Here is a 15,396-nt window from a genome sequence, read left to right as displayed (position 1 = left end):
GAGAATGACAAATTTAAATATTAAGACATTCATATTTTAAAGCTGTGAGGAGAAACCTTAAGACGACCTGTTGCACTTTACCGATGCATGACAAAATATGACAGAATTTATCTTGGTGGCCATTTACTAGCACGAATTGAACCATGTTTATACCTATACTTATCTTCATGTGAAAGCAGTACGGGAGCATGAGTGTTTCTACAATGACTAAGGATGTAGACTTCCGAAGAAAAGATTTCAAATGATAGACATTTATCTTGCTAGAAATGAATGGTGAACGACTCAAGCAAATCCCAAATAGTTGAAATATGGGCTGTCCATGTTAGGGTTTTCTGATTTATTTCTCTTGATTTAAGCTCATGGAGCTTTCGATAATACTGCTCATTAACAATGCATATGTCCTTGCTCTTGTCCTGGGCACATGATCTATATAACAAGAGACAAATAAATTGATCTCTAAGTACTAAAGTGTACCAGAATTAATTGATTGCCTGCATTTGTTGCTCTGTGGACTGAAACTGAACACTTCAGCAGAGCTACCTAGGATCACATAGTTTGCAGTATATATGAGTAGCTCTGAAGTTCTGAAAAGTGATAGTCTTTGCACAGAAATTTTGAGTATTTATAGTTTACAACAACAAAAAAGACCCCCTCTTCAGTCTCATCAGAGTTGCTGCTGGGAATTGTTCTTAAGTTTGTTGCACTTTTGCCTTGATTCTTATATAATGGTGGGAAGGATTGGGCCAAGCCTGAGCTATATTTCTCTCAAGACAGACCAAACTCAGCATTTTGTGGACCTTTCTCCTCTATCCATCCAACCCATATATATTTCGCTCATTACATGTATCTGGGCCATGGTTCATCTACATGAACATGGCAAGCCACAAAACAAAGCACTGTGTTGGCTTTTCTCAATTATGGGATTCCCCCACATTTTGTTAAAGCTTATCATATCCATCTGTTTCTTGAACTCTGTTAATCAACATACATGAACCATTAGCAAGACCTTAACAACTTATTATTTAATGGCATAATATCTTAGGAAGCAAGGCTAATGTAAATACCGGCGCATAAGAAATGATAGAGAAAAACCTTCTTCCTATCAAAAGATTGTTTTCACCTTCAGCTTGGGTTGTATTAAAATTCATTTTGACAAAAGCTTGCTGCAAATATTTCTTTTTTTCTTTAAGGAAAAGAATTGGGGAAAAAAGCCCAATCCAAATTTAGTAGAGGAGCAACGACTAACCTAGGCTAACCAAGTCAGTACAAGAAAACATTCAAAAGGATAAAAGGAGTTTCACAAAACTACCAAGGCAATAGATCTAAAACAGGTCTCAACTTTTCCCCCTAAATGCATGCAGAAACCACCTATCCGGTCTTTAATCAAGAATAGAACACTCTCCAATACTTCTCTAGATGAATGATGATTGTTTCGAAACATTCTGGAGTTTATTTCAAGCCACTCCATTTTTTGAAGCTTTGATTAGCCTGAGCTGAACTCCAAACTGTCCATGTCTCTTTCGAATTGGCAGGAAGACATCTAAATCCAAGTAGTCTAGCAAACCAACTCCAATCAACACATATCACAGCAATGCAGATGAGACCAATTCTTCTTAGAGACTTTCCGCTGTCAAAATTTTGTTGGAAGTATAGCAAACAACTAAAGATTTTCACCTTGAAGAGAATGACACTTCTCCAAACAGTTTGACAGCCCTCTCTGGTAGCCATTTATAATTCAGAAAGTGACAAGTATTATTACTCTATGAATATTTCAACATTCATATGTTCAACATTCTTCCATATTGTAGAAACCACTGAAGCAAAATACTGAACAAATGGCAGTTATTACAGAAGTAAGGCTTCTTGCATAGGCATGTGCATGTTTTTCCAACACCTACAGTCCCACCCACAGACCCCCACTCCTATGATGCAGACCTCAGCTGGACTTCATGTGACGCCTGCAAGGCAGGGTCCACATTGTTGGAAGGAGGGTGAGGTATCTGTCACATCTAGGTTTAGAAGTCCACTTTGCACCAATTTGAATAACAAAAGTTTTCAAGTTGATAAATAATCAAACAATCATTTTGTTGCAATATTAGAACTAAACATGCCATATAGTGCCTCATATTTATGAGGGCCCCACCTAACTTCACTCTTGACCCACTACAATGCAAGGCTCTCACCTATTCATCTTCTTCTATATGCTGCAACCACCAAACTTAATTACTAGGAGTGAAAATTAAAAGATCGATCAAAAACTTGGTGTATTTGAAATATTTGATTTTTGATTGATGAAGTTTTTTTTTTCTTTTTTACCCATTTGAAACATTGGAGGGAAACTTGATTCTAATTGCAAAAAGGAAAAGTGTTATCCCTCGACACGGGTACGTGTATCTTTGTACGTACATGTGGCCTTTGCGATGTCTTTGTCATGATGTCATGGGGCTATATCGGACCCGACCCAAAACAGGCACATTGGGTTGATGGGTATCACATTTTAGGTCAAATTTTCGATCTCACCCATGTATCCAGATTGGAACCATTATCACCATCAAGGCTATAATCCTAGGCAAGCCTTAAACCCACGCAAAGCACATGCATATATGAAAGGATCAAAAAAAAAATAATATCAATAAAAATATATTGATTTATGGCAACCAAAACCCATGAGTAATAGCTTTTGATGAAATTATAAACAACATTGTATACATGTAAAAGAAATAACATAATAATTCGGTCAATAAAAGAGCATCAATTGATTATAGGGGAATCTCCTTAAGAATAGTTTCTTGTGCAATTACAACCCACATATATTATATTTTTATATAGAGAAACTATAACTAATTTTGAAAAGCTATTATAAAAAGGTTTCTCTAATATTTATTATTGACAGGAATCATATCGAGGAAATTAGTTATCTTGACTTCCCAAGTACATGATGCAAGTTATAGAGTTGGTTTGGTGCAGTATTAAAAGCATGAGATAGCTTTATGTATGATTTTCCATAAGTTTCTACAAATCTCCCTATAATATATTTAATTTGGGATGGAATCAACTGAGAGTTATGCTAACTGCGAAGGAACAAAAAAGATATGAAAATTATTGATATATGGTTTTTAGAACATTTTGTCAATTCAATGCAAAATTTTTAAAAATATAAATAGAGATAAAAGTAAGGTTTCAAATACTACTGCACTAAGATGGTATGAATGGGACGGTAATATTCTTGCAAATTTTTGACACGTATGTCAGTGTGGGACATAGTTCCATACTATATGTTGTTATCCAATACTATACTGTTCCAGCAATAAATCGGTCCAATATTTGATTTCATTATTTGAAACCTTGGATGAAAGTTCTGATAAATGTTAATAGAGATGAAAATTTAAGACATATATAAATAAAAATAGAAATTTTAGACATATTTTTAGGCATCTTAAACTTCCATCTTCATTTGCATAAACAAAATCAGCAAGCAAGCACATCAAATTCCACCATTGGAGGAATATGACATAGAAATCGCTATATTGCTAATATGTATATTATGTTATCTTCTCCTAAAGACAATGTTATGAAAGAAAAATCTACAAACAATAACTTGTATATTATTTTATCTTCTCCTAAAAAACAATGTTACGAAAGAAAAATCTACAAAGAACAAAATCAAAAAATTAAAAAGATCTTGCTTGGATCGAGGGGCCTCTGCTAGACTGCAACCGAGCCCACTTCCCACAAAGTTCGATTTGGGCTTCTTAGAAAAGGATTTCCATTTAGGCAAGAAGACTTGCATTCACATATTCGATATAGGATTGAAAAAAGGAAGAAATTTTAAAGCTTTTGAAAAAACTAACAATTAAGGGATAAGATTGATTTTTTTAATTATTTTTTAAATTTATTTTTTTAATTAAAACTCTAACATTATAGAGCATCCTAACTTCCCCCTCCTCAAGGGCGCTTCTAAAATCAGTGGAGCGCCCATCGATCACCATTCACTTAAGTGTTCAGCTTCTCAAACAACAGTACTTTGTTGCTATTCAGAATGCCATCTTCCATCTCAATACAAGCTAACATGTGATATAAGACAAAATCTTGCTTCCAGTTCTTGGAAGAAGGACATGGAGAAGGATGAGGAGTTCTGCTTGAATGTCAAAACGTCATGCATGTGTTTTGAAGGAGAGGGATAAAAGGACAAGAAAGAAGAGGAGGGGTGGTTAGAGAAACATGGTTTAGTGCGTATAAAGTTTGAAATAAGGAAAAGTGCATATGAACCTATGTCGGCTGCCTAATAGTAGCTTCAGATTAGCTCCTTATATAAAATATTCAATCGAGCTTGAGCCATGTTTGATATGATGTATTATTCAAGCAGCTTATATTACTTGTTTGATCAAACTTTTCCAAGCAGCTTATATTATATTACTTGTTTGATCAAACTTTTCCAAACTCGTTGTTTAAACATGATCACCCAAAATGGCTAGCCGAAAGGTATTATTTAGATTCCTTAATCCTGTATAAATTACCAATATCTACATAATGCATAGCCAATATGGGACTAAACACACGCCCATACAGATCTTCGCATACTCCCTAGATTTTAAGCCCTGGTGAGGATGGTAAATCCATTCAAATCTAATCACCAACATCACGATTGGCCTGTGGTCAACCCTAATGGGCTTGTGCTATAGTGTCCCTTAGTCCACATAGGTCATGGGCTATGTCCGCTTTGATATTATTTGTAACAACCCAGGATCTCACTCAAAAATGAAACGACAATAAATCTCGTCGTTAAATTATTTAAATTTTAATAAAAATGGCTAGCTGAAAGATATTATTTGGGTTCTTTAATCCTATATAAGTACCCAAGATCTACCCAGTGCATAACCGACGTGGGACTAAACACACACCTACACGGATCCTCGCAAACAAGGCCATTGACAGGCAAGCTCAAGCCATTCACAAACGGCTTCGTTTATTTGCACCCATAAGCAAAATATTGCTGACCCAAGATCATGACTTTTTCGCTTTCAAAATTAAGATTTTCTTTCTTTAATTTTTCCTCGTCTCATCTTGTTTTATTAGCGCAGATAGAAAGTTTACATCTAACACCCTAGAATAACAAAAGAAACTTAATCAACTAGGAAATAGATTGGTCAGTTAGGTTTTGGCATGATCAGTACTTACTTGATATTTTAAATGGGTAAAGATGCCTGAATGCAAACCTGATCTATTATCTCTTTAAAATAAAATAAAATGAAGCATTGTGTTTGTTGGAGCAAATCTGGCAAGTGCAAACCAATCAAAAGCTATAAGAAATATATTTGTAAAAGATAACTTGATTGCATCATAAATATGTCTTGTCAGAAATAACAATCATAAAAAAATATGCATTGTGAGCAACAAATTTTAGGTAACTAAAAGAAGATCAACTGGTAGTCATGTGAAAGTCAACAGGGTAAGTCAGACATTAATAGCGATAACTTCCCTCAGAAAAAGAAAATTAATGGTAATACCAAATTATTTTCTAAAATTCTAGAGGTTAATGGTGCATGCGGGAAATATGGGTCCAATTCTCATTTGATAGTATTTATATAGCATAAAACATCCATTTTTGAAATGGATTTGGATAATTTTGGATCGAATGAATAGTTGTGCCACGCCCGTCCCACTAGTACGAGTGGGCACACAACAGACGAAGGCCACACCCCTACAAAATGTCGTCCACAAGACATGTAAGGCCTAAAATAAGTTACATATAGTATTGATGCAGATAAACTAAAATACTAAGCTTTCTTAGAAAGACATTCATAAATCAAGATCCAACATTATTTTCAAGCATGTTCTACGTGGATTATATAGATATTTATTACAAAAGAAAAGAGGTTGCTTTTAGTCCTTGTCCTCTTGCTCAAGGCCCAAAATCAAGCCCTTTTATTAGGTAAAAAAAATAAAAGTGAGCTAAAAAGCTCAATAAATCACCTCTACCTTTAATTTGATTAAACATAATATGCACAAAACTCAATAATCATAATATAAGAGTTTTGGTTTATAAATAAAGGCATGTTGGAGAATATATATATATATATATATATCAAAAATGTTCAATGCATCTAGTTAAAAATAAAATAAAATCAAATCAATGTACTCAATCATTCATATTCTTTCCTAGCCTTTATGCAATAGCCATGATCGACCCATGGCAAGCCCCCAAAGGGTCTAGATCTTGACTACAATATGCCACCCATCATCATGCACTAGTTATTGCCCTACTGAAGGCCCCAAAGGAACTAGCTCTAAAATCATACGGAAAACATGCCCACAATAGCCTATATCAGTGATCGCCTTACTAGCGTGGCCTAAAAGAAAACTAGCTTCTAATTGCAACATGTTATCAACTAGCATACACTAGTGATCATCCTACTAAAGACCCAAAAAAAGACTAAATCCTAAACCGTGTGATCATAACTAAACTAGAGAGGATACATCACAACCAATAAAATTGACAATATTCTAATGTAGTAAAAAAATGTTGTTCATGCCCATGAAATTTATTTCATGCTTAATCCAGTAATTCAAGATTTATTTGTATAGAGCATATAACATTAATTATAAATAAAATGAATATTATTCATAATTAAATTTCAATACTTAGATTAATATTTGCATGTCAAGTTATGCGTTATAAAATTGTTCACTTGCATGATCGAATACTAGGATACAGGTATTTATAATTAGGTCGTAAGATAGAATTTCCTCCAAAATGCTATGCATGGCTTATACAAATACAATCAATCAATGATTAGGTTTTCCTCCACGGCAACCACATATTATTCAAAATCTCGGGTATATGAAAGGTTCCCAGGTTCATGGGGCCCACCCGAGCTTCCATAAATCAGAAAGGATCTAAATCAGGCCACGGGACCAACAGACCAGGATCTAGGTGCATGTCCCAAACCTAATCTAGTTCTTCGGATGTCATCTACCCCCTAGGGCTCGTTTGGTTCACGGAAAAAGAGGGGGAAAAGTGTGGTCAACGAAAAAATAATAAGATGCCTCTTATTTGGTTAGAGTTTTCAAAGGAGAGAAACGGAAAAATTGTATTCCTATGGGAATCTGATTCCCACATTTCATGGAAAAAATTTTCTCATGAGAAACATGAAAAAGTTACTTTTCCATGAGCCGAAAATCCATCTATTTTTATCTTTTTCCAAGAAAGCTCTTCAACATTAAAGAGGCATTAAATACCTAATTTTTATTAAGGGTATAATAGAAATTACACATAACTTCTCCAGAAAAGTAGATGGCCAACCAAACATAAGCACTCTGGAAATCTGTCACTTTTCCATTGTCAACCAAACATATACTTTTTCAGACATCCTCTTTCAAGGAATCTGCTTCCCAAGAATTATATTCCTAGGAGAAAAAAATGTTTTCCGTGAACCAAACGAGCCCCTAATCTAAGAATAGTGGGAACAAAGGGATAGTAATTACCTTGATGGTGGTGGGATCAGTCCCCGGAACCGACAAGCCTTCTTCAAGTGCTCTGCGCTTTCCTAAATCTACAAAAAAAACTAAGTAAACCAGTTTAGAGAGACAAAAAGAGGAAGATAGAGAGGCGGAGACAGAAAGAAAGAGGGACATAGGAGGTTAAAAGAGTGAGAACATGGGGGTCGGCCCTATGCAGATCATCCGGGTGCAAGAGACTCGAGAGAGAGCAAGGAGAGAGACATATAGAGTGGGAGAGAGAGAAATAAGGAGAAAGAGAGACCGTGCAAGAGAGAGAGAATGAGAGATAAGGAGCAAGACAGCGGAGGCATTCACATGAAGGAAAGAAAGAGGGAGGGAGAGAAGAGAGGAGAGGAGAAAAGGGGGTGGCTTGACAACGTCGAGGAGAGAGAGAGAGAGAGAGAGATGTCCAATGAGGGTGCGGGGGCGAGAGCGCGACGGCAAAACACGAAGGAAAAGGGGAAAAAGACGAGACGGAAGTTCGGTGGATATATAGGAGATCTTCCCCTGCTCAAAAATGGAGGCACGCGACGCCATTGGGCAAGGAAGGAAGGTCCAACCTCCTTTCGAGCGGCCAAAATGGAGACGCGCGGAAGAGATGGTTGGTTCAAAACTAGAAGGAATTCGACGGCCAGCCCCCAAGCTCTCTCTTCCTAGCGGCCAAAAATGGCTTCCTTGGGGAAGAGCAGGAAGGAAAACAAGGGAGAAAACCCAGCCCCCCCTATTTACGCCGTCACAAGTTGTCTAAACCACTGGTACATAATTTTTTTTGTTTATATGAATAGGAACGAGCCCTAGGGCTCATTTAGCTCACGAGAAGCATTTTCCCTTCTAAAGTATAATTTTTAAAAAGTAAATTTCTAAAAAAAAAAGATGCCTGAAAAAATATATTTGGTATATTTAGTTGACAATGAGAAAATAATATATTTTCAAAGTACTTATGTTCGGTTGGTCATCTATTTTTTCTGAAAAAGTTATGTATAATTTCTATTATACTTTTAATAAAAATTATGTCTTTAATGCCTCTTTAATGCTGAAGGGCTTTTTTGGAAAAAAATAAAAATGAAGTAATTTCTGGCTCATGAGAAAGTAACTTTTCCATGTTTCTCATGGAAAAAACTTTCTCATAAAACATAGGAATCATATTCTCGTGGAAATACAATTTTTCTAACTCTTTCCTTTAAAAACTCCAACCAAATAGGAGGCATTTCATTACTTTTCCGTTGATCACACTTTCCTATCTTTTTTTCCACGAACTAAACGAGCCCTTAATTATGCATTGGATACTTTCTTAGAGGAGATATGGGGATTAATGCAGATTTGATTCCACATGAAAGGAAAAAGGGAATTGGAGATGAATCATAGTTATAAACTTATAACTAAAAGTAGTTTAGTGAAAGGAAGCAAAAAATATAAGTTTTTAATTAAAAAATTAAGTTATTTATTTATTTATTTATTTATTAATAATAAATAAAGTATAACTAAGATATATCATATACATATATTAACACAATGCCCCTCCGAATGAAATTTCTAGCTCGCATATCACCTAATTAGGTTTAATATTTTCACAAATTCTATTGATATTTACATACATATATGTATGTATGTATGTATTATATATGTATGTATGCATGTATTTGAGCGAGTGTTTGGAATTTCCATTTAAAATAGTAATAATTTCTAATATAAATCTCCAGTTAGTTGAGAGATTTGTACCTATCCATTGTTGTTGAGGCTTCACCTCCCTATAAAGCACAACTGCACCTTTATCAAGATCTATGAGCACTTGGAAAAGAAATGGAAAATGACGACATGCCAGCAATTAGCTATTAGCCTCTTTTCTGGTATGTAATTGGCCTCTTTATACACACGATAGGGAAAGAACATAATTAGTAGCCAACCATCTCAGCTAATGGGGCAGCCAAATTAAGTAATCTAATCTTTATAGTTTTGACCTCGACTCGCCAGTATTGTTGATGAATCCCTTTCTATCTATAAAGATTGAACACAAGGAAAGCGAGCAATGGCGTTAAGCTCCTCCCAAAGCCCCATGTAGCTTTACTAATGCATCAGAGTTGGTAAAGAGAGACCCCTTCTCTTTTGGAAGCCAAGGAAATAAATTGGATTTTTCTGTGCAACTATCTTTTGATCTGACCATCATTATAACTTCATCAATGTTTATACTTTCAAAAAAAACTTAAGCATACATGTTGATATCTTAAATATTTTCGATATACCTAGGGAGGTTATTGACATAGGCAGCACCACTTGGTGTAAAAAGAGAAGAAGTACAAGAAACAAAAATTGGAAAATGGAAGAAAAGTCCACAAAAATTTTATTAATTTATTGAAACAAGTCTACTGTGAATGAAACCTTAGCCCCCCTTATAAAGTCTGGCAAGAAATAGAAACCTGATAAAAATGAAACACACTAGGACTACAAAATTAAAAAAGAATTTAAATTTACAAAAATTAATGCTATCTCTAATAATAGATTTGTAAGAATTTTGACCACATACTGTTAAATAAATTAAATATTGAATTGTTGGTATTTCTGATTGCAAACTTGCTGGCTACAATAAGACTTAATATGTCCTAGCTGATTATAGTATTTACCAGCTATGCATTGCACTCTCACAATTATAGACAAGTAATTGGTGGTCAAGAGCTAATAGTCCATATTATTTCTCAAATAACAAAAGTCTTAAACTCATTGTCACACTCTCAGGGCCGGCCCAACGTTTAGGCAACTGAGGCGGTCGCCTAATGCCTCGGCCTAAAGAAAACCTACCGCAGGAAAGGTCTTAAAGATAAAACAGAAAAAAAAAGAAAAGAAAAGAAAATCTTTTTAGTGAGTTTGTTTTAAATCGGCCCACTACAGAAATACTTTAAAAACAAAATGGAAAAAAAATGATTTTCTTTAGTGAGTTTATCTTAGGCCCCTAAATGTATTGAGCCGCTTCTACACACTTTGCACGCTATGCACATAAAAGACCGGTTCACTTCTAAATATTTTATGTCTAAGTCTTTTTTTTTTTTTTCTTCTTCCGAAACAAGTCAAAAAAACCTTTCCAATAAAATAGATAAATAAAGCATGAAAATAGAATATATTTTTTTAATGACCGTAAAAGGCCGCTGTTTGAGTTTTCCATTACAGCACTAACTTTTTTTTTTTCTTCTTTCCTTTTTTTTTTTTTTTCTGGCACCAGGCAGGAACCGAGACTCTCGACCGAAATACTAATCTAAAAACAAGCTTTACTGGGTCTCTTTTCACGTTCTATCGCATTTAAGATGGTCGAATGTTTGATTGAATCGATATCTTAAGGGACTTCATAATACATGGTTAATATTACATGAACATATATAAGACATATATGGTGGGATTTTTTTTTTTTTTTTTTTGCCTTTGTTGATTATAAGTAATTGAGCTTTTTGGTTGGTAATAGTTTAAGAATTATTTTACATAAATACCTTCCTATATATCAAATTTTGCATGAATATCTTTCTAAAACTGATATTTACATGTATACCCTCATAAAACACTTATTTTGCTATTCTATTTTTTTTTTATCTTTGTTTTTATATATATACCTACGCCATCTAATACTATTAAAAAATTAATGATTTTAAATTAAAATAACTAAAATATTTTTAATGGGTAGATGTGCAAAAAGAAATATTTATAAGACGATCGTAATGGAGGACAAAAAAATAATTTTAAATAATTTTATTTTATTTTTAATTAAATAGATATAGTTTTTATTTACAGAAGAAACGTTATATTAGAGGTATTTTTACAAAAACAATATTTTATAAAAATATAAAAATAAATATAAATTTTAAAAAAATATTCACATAAATTTAAAATTTTAGAAGAATATCCATGCAAAAAAAAATTCTATAGTTTAACCTAGCACTGCCTCTCAAACTAAGCAACGTAGTAGGTTAAATGTTTCTTTTAACATTTGATCATTGGAAACACATGGGACAGTTTAGTTTTTTTTTTTTTTTTGTATAATAGTTGAGAGATTAACTACTGTTTCAATAATGTTTCCATGGTATATGGTATAATGTATTACGTGCACATGTACAAGGCGGGTAAGGTGGAGCTTTTCTTTTGCCTCTGAAAAGAAGAAGAAGAACAGTAATGGAACCTTTTGGGTCGGTGATGGTTACGCCAGCCTCCCATCACCCTGACCTAGCGGCGGGCTAACGTGCACCCACGTGCCTTCAATGGTTCATAAATTGCGTCCAACAACATCATTAGAATTGTGTTTGACCATACTATCTTTGCATAAATTGTGCCTAACTATAATTTTGGATTGTATCAATGTGGCACCAAAATTTCTCCAAGAGTGCCTTTGCATGGACCCCACTCGATCAATACAAAAATAATAGTTTTTGGAGTATACTTGGTTGGAATGAGTCAGGCTTTAAAATGGCATCGAAACGAGTAACCACCAATCATTCTATATTTAGTTGGAGAAGTTATAGAAAAATAAAAATATCCTAATTTCTAAAAATTTAATTATTGATTTTTTTGGTATCCAAATTTTATTTTAAGTTTTATTTTAATTTATTTCTATTTCAATAATACCCATTTGGCTTACGGAGCACAGGCTTTTTTTTATATATATAAAAAGAGAAGATACGAAGTGATAAATTTATCCATGTAGAGCCCTCACTAATTTTTTTCTACCAAAAACGTTCCATCTAGATCACAAGTTTCTGCATCTCCTTTCCGATTCATAGATTGCCTCATACATAAATACATTATTCTAGGCTTCTAGCACTATTTTGGTACCAACGAAGATGGTAACTTCATCGGCGAAATCGGATGGGAAGTATTACATATTTCAAATTTGAATCACTTTTGTGAAATTTTAGTCCCATCCTAAGCGTGCCGTCGTCTCGGTGGCAATCGAAGGCACGTTTGAGGTGGCCAAGCGAGCCGTAAAAGGTTTAATGGTGATTTCTACTTAGCAACTTTAAATTATATCAGTACTAATCAATGATGGAAAGATCCAAGGGCTGTGGCTGGTCCCAAGGAACACAGTAACAGCCTTGACCGGAGAACATGTAACCCCTTCAAGGCATTTAAATCCCACTGTTACGAGACCCCCAAACCCAAAGCAAGGCCAACGGCTACGATTGGTGAGAGGGAAAGCCACAAAAAGCTTACAGAAGCTATAAATGCCCATTAATGGCGGCGGGGTGGCTGGCTTTGGACCCTCCCTACTACTGTTGCTCCATTTGGAAATTGTGCTGCTTAAATACAAAATCCTGAGTCTCGTTTCCATCCCCTCCCACTCTGAACTGCAAGAGGAAATCCAAGACCGCTTGGGGAAATCCCACCCAAAAATATAAAGTAACCGCTTCTGAAAGTTTTTCTTTTTTCTCCCTTCCAAGATGATACGAAGCCCCATCATGAGGTTGTAAAGCAAAATCCCAGGAAGGTTGCGTTCCCTCGTCCTACTTTTCTTAAAGGTGGGTGGGCTCTCCATTCTCATCTCCTTCTGGTTCATGGCTTCTTCCTTGTTTGCTTTCTGAAAAGTGTCAACTTTTTGATTCAAAAATTCTTCTTTTTCCTGTTCGCCCCTTAGTTTGGATTTTCTATGTGTTCTAGATTCATGGCTTTTGCTTCTTCTTCGTCTGCCGTGCTGCCTTTTTGAATCAAAGGTAACAACCTTTTATTCATTGCTTCTTCCCTGCTTACCTTCTAAAAAGCTGTATCTCTTAATGTCTTGCAAGTTTGGAGTTAAAAGCGCTTGTTTCTCCTGGAATCTCGTATGTGTTTATTGTTTGTGCTGGCTTTTGATTCATAAGGTCTTCTTTTTCTTGTTCTCTTTGTCCTCCTGTAAGCTTGGATGCTTTGTTTGCTTTAAAGTGATCCATTGGTAGCAGGTATGTATAAAAACCAGCTACAAGAGCTAGCACAGAGGAGCTGCTTCAATCTCCCCTCCTATGCTTGCATAAGGGAAGGACCAGACCATGCACCAAGGTTCAAAGCTTCAGTTAACTTCAATGGTGAGATCTTTGAGGGGCCAAGCAATTGCACCACTCTAAGGCAGGCAGAGCATGCTGCAGCCGAGGTGGCTCTCACCAACCTCTCCACCAGAGGTCCTTCAAGGTCTCTGGCCGCTCGAGTCCTTGTAAGTCCCTCTTCTCTTCCCAGAATTTTGTTATGTTCCTCTTTACTTTGGTCATGGGGAGCAAGCTATTTGTCTCTTGTTATTATAGTTTTCTTCCTTCTTTTTGTCCTGTGGCTCCTGTTGGATAGGATGAGACGGGGGTGTACAAGAACCTTCTCCAAGAGACTGCTCACAGGGCTGGCTTGAAGCTCCCTGTATACACCACAGTGAGGTCTGGCCCTGGTCACCTCCCTGTCTTCACTTGCTCTGTGGAGCTTGCTGGTATGAGCTTCACTGGTGAGCCAGCAAAGACTAAGAAGCAAGCTGAGAAGAATGCTGCCATGGCTGCTTGGTCTGCTCTTAAACAAAGTAAAAAACAAGTTCCTTTCTCCTTTTCTAGTGCCCCTCTCTCTCTCTCTCTGTGTGTGTGTTTTTTTTCTTTGGAAGCAAAGCTGTTGTGATTTATCTTCAAATGGTTATATATTTGTAGTGCCAGATTTGGGCTCTTCCTCTCAGCAGGCCAAAGAGAAAGAGAGCAGTGAGGAGCAGGAAGAGGTGGTTGTGACAAGAGTTTTATCTAATTTAAGGCCTAAAGAGGAGAGCAAACCAATGAGACACAGAAATCAGCAGCATCAGAGGAGCAGGCTGATGTTAGTCTCTAGAGAAGGCACCTCTGCTGCTTCTTTCAATTCTTTAGGATTCCAGCACAAATGGAAGTCTATGGATCCTCTATGCCCTCAGCAACAGAGATGTTTCCTATCTCCCCCACCTTCCACTGGCCCCAAGATTTTACCCCCAATGCCCTTACTGCAGCACTCATCCACCACTTCTCAAGAGCCAGCTTTCTCCAAGGACAAGAGCAACAGTCTTCCTCCCTACCCATCAAACAGACCATTGCCTCCACCTCAATTGGAGGAGAAGAAACAAAAGGATGAGGAGGAGCAGATCAATGGGAATTCACTTGCAAAGCCAACTCCATCATATACTCCTATGCCGGCCTATCGCCGAGCTTTTCCTATGTCGAACACTTCGGTCGCCAACCGAATGGTGGATCAAAGAATTCAGCAAACCCAGATGAGCAGTAGGCCATTTGGCTCCTCTGCTTCAACCGGAACTGCTCCTGCGAGAAGTCTACACCGAATTCCAATTCCGGCAATCTTTTCCGGTGGTGGATACCATGCACCTGGTGTTGCTCCTGCTGTGCATATAAGATCAGTGATTCCGGTCTGCGCTGCCCCGCCGATGAGGCCAGCGGTTAACACCACTGCAGTCCAGAAGAAAGAAGGAGAGATCTCAGCAGCCACCTCAAAGCTCAACAGGCTCCACTTGTGAGGATGGAATGAATTGCTCGAGTGATTTTATAGACTTCTATTCTAAAGACATCTTCATGATGTCCTGCAGGTTTCGACTTTATGGGGGGGGGGGGGGGGGGGGGGGGGTTTGTTCTTGAGAACTCTCTCTTGCTTTTTGCTTATTTGAATTCATGGATTTTGGCTCATGGTTTTCTGCTGATGGTGGTTCCTGGGGTGGAATTTCGTCACATCTAGCTATGTAACTGATCGACTTGTACTCTATATTCTCTATGTTTTCAATGATAATTTTACTGCTGACTAGATTTACAGAGAAAAAGCATCAAACAGACACCAATTCAGCACATCAAATCATACGAGTTTTTGTTCCGTCTCTTGGTTTTTTTATTTTTGGTTCTTTGATACCTTTCTTTTAGGTAATGGCTTCTTAAGAGCCTACGTGGGCAGTCAGTT

At 36.4% G+C, this 15,396-nt stretch overlaps 1 protein-coding gene and 1 long non-coding RNA gene across 5 annotated transcripts in view; one reads left to right on the top strand and one right to left on the bottom strand.

Annotated features, from left to right (window-relative positions):
• Positions 1 to 453: 453 nt before the first annotated feature.
• Positions 454 to 8,244, bottom strand: LOC108511902. Of its 2 annotated transcripts, XR_005513256.1 has the most exons (3): positions 8,061 to 8,244; positions 7,486 to 7,553; positions 454 to 972 (listed from the first exon to the last, which is right to left on the bottom strand). It is a non-coding gene; the product is annotated as an uncharacterized LOC108511902 (long non-coding RNA). The 2 variants fall into 2 exon arrangements; XR_003383045.2 differs by having other exon boundaries at positions 7,486 to 8,244.
• A 4,488-nt stretch (positions 8,245 to 12,732) lies between these two features.
• Positions 12,733 to 15,396, top strand: part of LOC103723913 (double-stranded RNA-binding protein 3-like) — a 3,607-nt gene continuing 943 nt past the window's right edge. The window contains exons 1-5 of one of the 3 annotated variants that reach the window (XM_026800283.2): positions 12,733 to 12,989; positions 13,129 to 13,181; positions 13,407 to 13,654; positions 13,783 to 14,002; positions 14,124 to 15,396. The exon at positions 14,124 to 15,396 is cut by the window's right edge and continues 942 nt beyond it. In XM_026800283.2, the coding sequence (XP_026656084.2) occupies positions 13,409 to 13,654; positions 13,783 to 14,002; positions 14,124 to 14,965 (1,308 nt within the window). In that variant the 5' untranslated portion in view covers positions 12,733 to 12,989; positions 13,129 to 13,181; positions 13,407 to 13,408 and the 3' untranslated portion in view covers positions 14,966 to 15,396. The other 2 variants (XM_039129897.1, XM_039129896.1) reach the window with 2 other exon arrangements.

The sequence above is a fragment of the Phoenix dactylifera genome, chromosome 9 (genome assembly GCF_009389715.1).
Source record: "Phoenix dactylifera cultivar Barhee BC4 chromosome 9, palm_55x_up_171113_PBpolish2nd_filt_p, whole genome shotgun sequence".
NCBI lineage: Eukaryota > Viridiplantae > Streptophyta > Magnoliopsida > Arecales > Arecaceae > Phoenix > Phoenix dactylifera.
Note: the sequence above shows the minus strand (reverse complement) of the source record. Positions and strands in the feature narration are given on the sequence as shown.